General features: G+C 35.4%; 1 protein-coding gene across 2 annotated transcripts; it reads left to right on the forward strand.

Moving 5' to 3' along the window:
• Window positions 1–239: 239 nt before the first annotated feature.
• On the forward strand, window positions 240–10,497 carry LOC111430551. 2 transcript variants are annotated; one of them, XM_023066820.1, is made up of 14 exons: window positions 241–617; window positions 1,313–1,375; window positions 2,468–2,902; window positions 4,127–4,208; window positions 5,273–5,334; window positions 5,540–5,634; window positions 6,253–6,332; window positions 6,926–7,009; window positions 7,480–7,596; window positions 8,329–8,414; window positions 8,548–8,654; window positions 8,915–9,006; window positions 9,096–9,172; window positions 9,943–10,497. In XM_023066820.1, exons 1-14 carry the CDS (start codon window positions 465–467, stop codon window positions 10,369–10,371), a joined length of 1,962 nt encoding a protein of 653 aa, XP_022922588.1. In that variant the 5' UTR covers window positions 241–464; the 3' UTR covers window positions 10,372–10,497. The 2 variants fall into 2 exon arrangements, with proteins under 2 accessions (XP_022922589.1, XP_022922588.1); XM_023066821.1 differs by lacking the exon at window positions 7,480–7,596 and having other exon boundaries at window positions 240–617.
• The last annotated feature ends 293 nt before the right edge of the window (window positions 10,498–10,790 follow it).

Genomic DNA, 10,790 nt, shown 5'->3' on the forward strand with positions numbered 1-10,790 from the left:
AAAATTTAGTGATAATATAATAAACTAATTTTTTTTAATTAAATTAAAAATTTAGTGATAATATAATAAACCCCACGTTGATCATATCCTTAAATTGCGACTCTATTTTGGTAGTATATCTAACACCAATGGAATGCTTTTGTTAAATAAACAGACAAAATAAATATCGACTAAAATTATAACACGATGTGACAGATTAACAGATAATTTTGATGAACAACTATATAAACCTTTCATCAATTCCTCATAAAAGAGAGAAAAAAAATCGTTGTGGAATTTAGGATGATGATCAAACACTTCCATGGGTCGTTCCGATTGAATTGGTAACAGCTACAACAACGATTGCTGTTGAAACGGAGCTTGAAGATTAAAACCTTGGATCACTTTCCCAGAAGAACGAAAGGAGAAGAGAAATTCATACCAGAGCTTTTTGATGATCGATTTCTTGATAATAGGGGAAAGAAATGGATCCAGAACAAACGTTTATTCGAGTTCAAGAACGGTTTTCTCAGATTCTGACTCCCAAAGTCAGAGGCACTCTGGAGTATATGAACCTCTGTATAGCCATTACGTTGTTCTGTATTCTCGTGGTCATGCACGCGAACTACGTACAGCAGGTTCTTCTCAACATTACGAGTTCTCTTGCAATTTGATTTATATGTTGTTTTTAGTTTTTGAGCTTTCTTATTCTGCAATGATTTTTGGTCGCGGGTTTTAGGGTTCATAAGTTGGTTAGGCTGGATTTATGAAGTTCTTGGTTGTTTTCGAATTGAGTCACACTGATTGTCTATATGTATTTCTTTAATCTAGTTCTGTTCTTCGGAAATGGTTGTTTCCGAATCCGTGGGTTTGTGGCAGTTCAATTATGGGTGTTTCAGTACTACAACCAGATTCTGAGCTTCCTAATTCTAAAAGACTGCTTCCTGAATCCATTTAGAAAATGTATAAAGATAGCAAGATGTTGTAGTTTTGATCATAATCTGGTTGTAGTGCAGGCTTTCAGAATGGTTTGAATTTAATAGTCTCGGTCTCGAGTTGAGCAACGCTCAAATGAGTTTTGAATGTGATGAAAAGTACACACAACATTTTGAGTTGTGTGCTCCTGTCTAACATGTGTTTAACTGTACAGACTCAATTTTTTGAGTTGAACTCTTTAGGTTGTAGGGCATGGTTTAGGCATATGATGAATGTATAGCATCTCTACCTCTCTGTTAATTATTGTTTGGGGAATTTCTTGTTATGTATGAACTGTAGCTTAGTTCTTTAGTTTTATGTTGTTTTAATTTAAGTTTTGTTCTTCCTGCATTCAAAGCCTGGTTGCTCAAGTGAGCTCTCTGGAGTTGAGACAACAGAAGCCCAACTTATTCAAAATAAGGTAAATACTGTCTCCATGTAGTAGAACTTTGAACTGATTGTTGCCTTTGGTGACCAATGTTTTTGGAGGGAGCAAGATTTCATGGACCAATGTTATCATTGCTTTTCTTCGATGGCTTTTGTTCGAGTAGAAATGAGATTTTCCAAGATTCATATAATTCTGTGGAAGTGTATAATCATTGGTTTAGTTGGTCCATACTAATCTATCCCATTCCGACTTCTCCAAAGCCTCCGGTATTATATACAAAAAGAAACTTTAGATATTTCTTAGATTTATTATTTCTCATTCCTTCTTCTGTCTTAGTCTCTTTGAGGATGAGGTTTTAATTTCCTGTTCAGAAAATGCTCGCTTTTGCCAAAGTGAGCATAACTCATGAATAATTGATGCGTACTCCTTCCTTCCCTTGAGGTCGGAGTTCAAATCCGTGTACCCCAATTATTGTACTAAATAGAATTTTCATTTGTTGAAAATAATTTCGTATTTTGTGCCCAAGAAATTTCTTCTGGTTTTCTCCGAACTTCTGTGGGGTCTTTTTAACCAACTCTTGATCAGTAAATAAATATAAAAATTAGTTTACTCCTATTTAATTATGGGGGTTTTTAAAATAGAACATTTAGACTAGTCCTAGTAATTCTTTCCTGATCATGGTATATTTTCACGTTTGTTCCTTTTATTTCCCTCCTGGCTCACAAGAAGAGGCAAATATTATTAATATTACTACTATTATTATTTTTATTAGAAACAATTTGAGTGATGTATGAAACTTACAGAAAATGGGTAAGAAGAGTGGATTTACAATAAACATCTCAAAAGTTGGATATTCTTAGAGTCTGGACATTGGAATTAGATAATATTTTTATTTATCAATAGAAAAAACCAGATTTACTTTTGATTATGATTGTCAATTTCGGAAACGCTCAAGTGTTCTACTTTATTTAGTTTATTCTCTTGGACTTATACTACTGATTATTTTGTTTGGTTTATAAATTTGTATTAATCTGCATCTAAACTTTTTTTTTCTTGCCTTTTAGCTTTCGTGCTTTCTTTCGTCTACTTCAATGTATAATGCTAAACTTGTGTAATTTTTGACAGATAACTACCGCAGGCCTGTGGTCACCAAATGACTCTGAACTTAATATTGAAGATGCCCCTGGTGGGGAAACTGTGAGAGAAAGTTTGGAGGTTGCAAATGATGAAGATGAGTTGACATTTTTGGCTGCCAAGTTTTGGTTAAATTGGTTTGGTTCAGGTGCTAGAAGAGGTAAGTTGGCACCGAAGCTCTGGAAATCGGATATAGAGTTTCTAGAACATCAAGCAGAAAGTACTGGTGTGGACCAATGCTCAAGAGCAGCAGCTGATGATACAGTCATTAAACTTGACAAAGAAGAGCTCCATATTAGTTTCCTAATATCAGTCGAGGAAACTTTTAAGGCAGCAATTGTTCAATTTGGTAGAAGGTGGAATCGACAAATTTTATTTATTTGTAGACATACAAACCAGATCCTGACCAGCGTATGGAAGCTACCTGTGAGTAATTATTGATGCCATTGTTAGGAATCACAACTCTCCACAATGGTATGATATTGTCCACTTTGAGCATAAGCTCTCATGACTTTGCTTTGGGCTTCTCCAAAAGGCCTCATACCAATGGAGATAGTATTCCTCACTTATAAACCCATGATCTTCCACTAAATTAACCAATGTGGGACTCACTCCCAATAATCCTTAACAATCCTTCCCTCGAACAAAGTACACTATAAGTCTCCCCTGAGACTTATGAAGCTCTCAAATAGCCTCCCCTTAATCAAGGCTCGACTCCTTTCTCTGGAGCCCTCGAACAAAGTACACCATTTGTTCGACACGTTAGTCACTTTTGACTACACCTTCGAGGCTCGCAATTCTTTGTTCGATATTTGAGGATTCTATTAACATGGTTAAGTTTAGGGCATGACTCTGATGCCATGTTAGGAATCATGACTCTCCACAATGGTATGATATTGTCCACTTTGAGCATAAGCTCTCATGGTTTTGCTTTGGGCTTTTCCAAAAGGCCTCGTACCAATGGAGATAGTATTCCTCACTTATAAACCCATGATCTTCCACTAAATTAACCAATGTGGGATTCACTCCCAATAATCCTCAACAGCCATTACTTTAAATGCAAGGTTCAAGCATGCTCCTTTATTGGTTGAGTACTTACTTTTAGTTACAATATTTTATTGAGTTAGCTATTCTACTATTATTATTTAATGTAAAGAAGCTCATAGAAGATCCTTTCTTTTCGTCTTAGATTTTTTTTTAATTAATTAATTATAATAAGGGGGTTTCTTTTCCTGCTTTCCTCTGCTTTCTTTTTTTTTTTTTTTTTGTTCTAAACTTCTGAAGCCATTTTATGGGTTAACCCGAAAGGGGGATGATTTCTGGTGCGTGGTTGGTTCATTGGGCTCATGTCAGTTGAAACTTGGTGCTTAAGTGAAAAGGATCTAGCCCTCAGTTTATTGACCTTCAAATTCTTGGCCTTATTTCTGATGATGCTTGGGTCTAGAGTGAATAAGTTGTAATCCTTATTCCTTAGACTGTTGACCTTAGAGATTTTAATACTCATAGTCAATATGTGTGATTCTTTTCAACTTTCAATTATGGCTTTCAGTCTTATCCTCCAAATTGCATGGTTCCCTTTCTGTTAACGAATGTTTCTTATAAACAAGCTACTTTCGAACATGTTTGTTGCTTGCCTTATTGCTAGTGCAGAATGTTGCAGGGATAAATTTGAATCTTGATGTCTCCAAGTGGTGGCGCATTCTTCATCAGGACAGGCTCCAGTCAGCTGTTGGTAAATACGCTACGTTCTTTCTCCCCATGCATGTTTTCTTTTACGATGTGATGCCTTGTAATGCTTTTTTAATGTTGACGATGGTAACTTCCACCTTAGAAAGAAAGAGACATCTCCACATATTCAATTTTGCCCGAAGCTTATTTATTAGAGGTTTCCAAAAAGATCTTTTATGATGATGCCCTCCCAACGGGAATCCGAGATAGTTTATAGGGAGAAATTTAGAATGACAGTGGAAGCCTTCAGCCCTGCTATCAACATCTTCCTTGCTCACATTAATTCCAATCAGCAAAGTCTTTGAAAGATTTAAATAAAGCCCCGATCCCAGTAAAATTAGACTCAGAATATCCCACCAGGTTTAAGCATTGATGACTCATCAGGGCATAAAATGATAGTGTCATCAGCTAATGAAGTCGGGAGACTTCAACCTTGTTCCTCCCGACAATAAAGCCCTTAAGAATTTTTTTCTCAAGCCAAAGCTGAACTGAACGACTAAGCATATCTCCTATAATGTTAAGGAGGAAAGAAAATAAGGGATCTCCTTGCTGCAAGCCTCTTTTTGGAATAATCTTCTAATCTCACCCGACTGTCAATCTGACGTGTTGTATCAATTAAAACCCTAAACTAATCCTTGAATTTAAAAGAAGCTCAAAATCACATAAACAAAGTTCTTCTTTCTCCCAAAATCTCACCGAAGTAGCAAGAAAAAATTATCCGGTAATTCTTTCTAAATAAGTGGAGAAAAATAGAGTAAGACTAGAAGATGCAAAATCGTTCATATTATTGAAAAACCGCTACCATCTGTTTGATTCCAACACCTTCCTCTAATTTACATTAAGCCCTGCATGTAAAGAAGTCTTATACACACATGAAAGTTATACATTAACCATTTAAAAAAAAAGTTCTAACAAAGGATTGATTTACTTGTGAAAGTCTTGGGTTTTAGTTGATACAATTACTAGTTTTGGATTTTAAGTGATACAGCTCCAAAGTTTAGGTTGGAGTTGTTGCAGCTATTGCTGATGGTCTGTTTTGATATCTTTGATTTCTGTTTTACCCTTCAGTGCAATGGCTCGTGAGAAGAAGTAAAAGTTCTGAACCAACGTACTTATATACTAGGGAAAAGGTAATTTATTTATATTTTTCATCTATTATTGTTATCAACTGTTGCTAGATTGCTTCTGTTTTCTGATGTGAAAGTCTGTTTTTTTTACTTGAATTAATCTTGGTTTTTAGTATTTCAACTAAATGCTTTTCAAGTTGCTTTTATTCCCTTTTTTTCTTTTTTTCTTTTTTTTTTTTTTTGCAATAAGGCGGTTCATATACTGCAGGGATTTTTTTTATTACCAGAAGGAGCTAAGTCTAGGCATAATATACAAACAATTAATATCAGTATACCAGCTCAACATTCATGCTTTGGAAACAGGTATGTCTATTGATATGGTGAATCTACTTTTGGTATGTGAACGTTATGTTTGTTGATTACGGTAGAAAATTTCAGTTTGTGTTACCAGAGAACAAGTTTAGATTTTTACCTCATTTGTATTATAAGGTATTTTATTTGCTCCTTCTGACGTAAGAGAAGGGAAACTAGATTTGAGGATGATTTGGTAGCCTCCCACTCTAGAAACTAAGATGATACTAAAAAGCAAAGATCCCAAGTTTGTGGCTTTGCCAACATGGCCAGTAGGGGAACAATATCTTCACCATTGGAATGAGGGATATCGACTAACGATAAAAACTTTTGGTAGCGAACTAACAAATTTGTGGCTTTTTGTAACTACACCGTTGAGGAAAGACTCGGAGGGATAAATTTGGATTTTTTTTTAATTCTTCTGACGTAATCTTTCGTTTAGTTCATAGTTTTACTTGTACTTTTGTTTGTCTTAGCAACATTTTTGTTTCTTTCACGAACTAATTGAAAATCTTACCCGGTTTGATGTGAATTTTAAAATAAAATTGTGCAGGGAAGTAATTATATCATTGTTGTTGTCATCTTTGTCACAATCACAATAATAATGATAATAATGATTATTGTTGGCAGATGGCAGAAACTTCTCATAAACAGATTTGTTGGGTATGATACTATCTTGATGAATAGTTTACTGACGTTTCCCGGTCAAGGTAATAACACTATTTATCTGTAACTAATGTTCTGATGGAAAATGTTACAAGTGTGCATTGCATGTGTTTTACTTGAAATCACTTGGTTTTCTTCCTCTTCTGCATCTTTAATTGGCATTTTATAGACTTATTAGAATTACAGTGAGTGATTGATTTAGTGCACAGACTAATCCTTTAGCTACAAAATCTTTGTTTAATCTCGAGGGATTTTTTAGAACTGTTTATCATTTTATTTAGAAGTTACTTTGACTCGTTTTTAACCTTAAATGAGCACCAACCTTACATAATTCAATGTTCAAGATATTAATCTTCTTCCTTATAGATTAAAATTTTGAATCCTCACCTCACATATGCAGTTCCATTAAAAATAAATAAATAAAGGAAAATTGTTGATGAGTGCATAACTTTAGTTCATTTTCATGAAACAAATTCTCAATTTATGGAATTGCTTGAAACTCGTCTGCACTAACCTTTTCTCCTATTTTGATGTCTCTGTACATTTGTTTGATATGAAGAATCTCTATTGTATTGTTTTCCATTAGGAGGATGAATAGCTTTATTTACATCTTCAGCTAAGTTTAGATTTGTTTTAGGCTATCTTTACAATTACCAAACGAAGGAGTTTTACAATCTTAGCTATGCATTTGAGCCACCAGAGGGCCCTGCCAGATTTGGAGGTTCGTTGATTGATCCTTTTTTTACTGCATTGATATGGCCCTTTAATATTATGATGTTATTAACTGGAGAAGGATTATGTTTATTCTCTATCATCTGCATGTTTTTGTTGTTTTTATGAATTTAATAAGTAGAGTTTAGGTCTGATAGAGCGTTGTTTTTAAGAATTTATGACCATATAACCAAACCATTAAAAGGGTCAAGTCTGTTCCCAACTTGATTAGTTTAAATTTTGACGAGTCCACTCTGCTACTAGGAACTTCTTCTAGTCTTTTTAAAATGTTTATTCTCTATCATTCTCCATTTGTTTGTGTGAAGATGTCTTTTTTTTTTTTTTTTGGGGGGGGGGGCCCTATATTTTGCATGACTTTGTACATTCTTTTATTTATCTCTATGAAAACTCGATTTCTTACCAAAAAAAAAAAAAGGGTTGTCTTGACAAGTTTCTGTTCTCACATCTGTTTCCATTCAGACTACTTCGTAACCAAGTGTGGTGTGCTCATGATGGCACTTTTCGTTTTCTTCACTACCACTATGTCAGTGTCATTTACTTTGAGGGAGACACAGACTCGCATGTTGAAGTTTACAGGTTCCTTTCTTTCGTTTGCTTTATGAAAGTATGATTTTTAGAAAAGTTTTGTTTCCTTGTGAAAAATAAAATAAATGGTTTATTATTATTACTATTTTTATTTTATTTTTTTAACAAAAAAAGACTTTACAAGTTCCTTAATATCTTTTTCCACAAGAGACCCGGCATGTTCTAATGGATTTCTACCGTTTATTTAGGGAGATGGCCCCTTTGTCCTGTCTACTGCCCGCTCTTGGGCCTCAGTATGTTTAAACTGTAACATTGGTTTCCATGGAAAGTATGATGGTAGAATGATAGTTACCATAGACTGCTAGACATACATTAAGGAGTTTGTATACTTTCTCATCTCATGGTTCCTCATGCATGCCCACTAACTATATATATTTACATTACAAACTAGAGACTTTGGAATTTCCAACATAGGGATTTTGTAGGTAGCGTCATTAGAAATGATGGCGTTAGGTAAATCTTTTGGTAAGAAACTAGGGTATATCAAAATTTTCTTTGATTGCCTGTAGTCAAATGATTAATCGAGTGGAATTCTGCACCCAACGAATCATCACATCTTAAATATTTCTTTTAGACAAGAATTTTCATATCAGTCTCTGGCTTCTAAGATATCTGGTCCATCTGCACTGTCAATGGACATCTCCATTCCTACATATAGAGTAGAAAGGCTGCGTTAATTATCTTGAAATATAATGGGGTACGACTTGTTTTTAATTACTGCAGTGCAGCTTCAACACCACGCTCAGCATCAACTCCCAACGTTTCAGTTGATATTTGTGCATGTAATCGAGTCACTTGTCTTCGTTCCAGTAAGCACTCCAGATTGTTGCTTTACTCTTGATATTTATGCTTGCTTATATTTCTAGTGTTTTTTTTTTCTTTTACTATTTGGTGGTACATACGGAGGATTTTCTTGTCAATAATCTATTGCTTCTTTTCCAGATTATGATCGGTATTCTATTTTTCCTGTTCGAGTTTTATGACGATCAGCTCTTGGCTTTCATGGTCTTGATCTTGGTGTGGTTAAGTGAATTATTTACACTAATTAGGTCTCTCTCTCTCTCTCTATCTATCTATCTCTATCTTCTCACACCCACTATATCTCGTGGAATGACACAACCGATGAAACCAAATTATCTATTCGCGTTTGAATAATTGATGAATATTATTTCCCCCTCCAAAACAATAAAAAATTCTGCTTTAGAGCTTATAGTCGAATCATGGATACGTTTAGCTGTGCACAATACATATATCACTTGAATCTGTAGCTCTTACGTAATCTGATGTCTTTGTTTTGCCCTGCCTGCAGTGTGCGGACTCCAATATCAATGAAGTTTTTCCCCCGCTTTTTTTTGCTCTATTTTTTGGTTTTTCATATTTATTTCTTCTCGTATGCATATGGTATGCCACTTATCTTTTCAACAATTGTGGGCTTATATTAGAGCTTGTGGATAACCAGATCCTAAATTTCATTTTCACAAAATTTACAGGTTTTTCATATTTGGCTCTTTCTACTACTGCAGCCTTTACGCAGCATTTGATTCTATACTTTTGGAACCGCTTTGAGGTGCACTATTTTCCATCTTCATTTAATAGTATCAGTTTCTTTATAAGATTTCAAAAATGAACTCATGTTTTATTACAACTGTTTTAAGTTTTCAAAGGCAGTAGGGTCTGCTTATTACTTCTCTTGCACACTTTTATATGTTCATGTGATGTTGGTTTAGACTAAGTCGCTAGCAGATACTAAACAGGAAATAGCCTTTCTTGGTTGGGGAGGAGAATGAAGCATTCTTTATAAGGGTGTAGAAACCTCTTTCTAGCAAACGCGTTTTAAAAACGTTGAGGAGAAATTCGAAAGGGGATGTCCAAAGAGGACAATATCTGCTAGCGGTGGGCTTGGACTGTTATAAATGGTATTAGAGCCAGACACCGGACGATGTGCTAGCGAAGAGGCTGAGCCCCGAAGGTGGGTGGACACGAGACGGTATGCCAGCGAGGACGCTGGGCCCCAAAGGGGGTGGATTGTGAGATCTCACATCGATTGGAGAGGAGAACGAAGAATTCTTTATAATAGTGTGGAAACCTCTCCTTAGCAGACTCGTTTTAAAAACCTTGAGGGGAAGCCCAAAAGAGAAAACCTAAAGATGACTATATCTACTAGCGGTGGGTTTGGACCGTTAACGTTGTATGTTGGGTTTCTGGACATGACTTTAGAGAATGATATTAAGAGTTAATCCATTTACAACGGCATCTACTTGGCTTTCTTTTTGTGATGCCTTGTCACTCTTTGTCATATGATCATCCAATTGCTTATACCAGTAACGTCCAATGCAGGTACCGGCTTTGCAGAGGTTCATGCAAAACAGACGATCTCAAATACATCAACATCCAGACTTCCATATTACCTCTTCTGCCATTCTTGCCTCCACATTACATATCACCAGGAATCCTAATGCACTAAATACATATCCAAACTCCGGACCTGATTTGAGACCTACATCTGAAACCATTCCCACTGGACTTGGAGGCGTGACCGGAGAAGTTTCCCGTCCCTGGGAGCAAACCGAAAATGGTAGCCTTGACCGAGCCCGCAACAGGATTCAAATTCCAGGACAGCATGAACTTGGGCAACCGAGGAGTGCAAATTCTTTTAGTTCTATGCTGTTTCGGATCCTAGCAGGAGGGGCTACTTCTGAAGGAATGAACTCATTGCGTTCAATATTCCGAGATGCATGGAACAATGGGAATCAGAATGTTCGATAAAATTGGATTTTCATGATTGAAAATTGATCCACAGGTGTTGTTGATACTCCCCAAATAGTGTAAGTTTTTTTGCATATAACAATGAAAAAAATGTACTTCATACCATTTAATCTACAGAGAAATCTCTACCAGTCCAATTGTTTTAAATCCGTTTAAACAAGATCTCTGCCCCAACGAATTAAGTGGACATTTTAAAATGTGGTATTGTCGATCTTTATCAAACTTCATACAGTCATTTTGAAATGGTCTGTTTTTATCCAATTAATTTGAAAAACAAAAGAAACTATATATTAAGACGTTTTTCAAAAAAAATATTATTTGAGAGGAATTCAAAACTCTAAACTATAAGAGGGCAAATAACATTTGAACGTCCTATCTTCCTTTCATTACAGTATTTCTGAACAAGTTCCCGGATAACA

The sequence above is a fragment of the Cucurbita moschata genome, unplaced genomic scaffold (genome assembly GCF_002738365.1).
Source record: "Cucurbita moschata cultivar Rifu unplaced genomic scaffold, Cmos_1.0 Cmo_Scf00034, whole genome shotgun sequence".
Classification (NCBI taxonomy): Eukaryota; Viridiplantae; Streptophyta; class Magnoliopsida; order Cucurbitales; family Cucurbitaceae; genus Cucurbita; species Cucurbita moschata.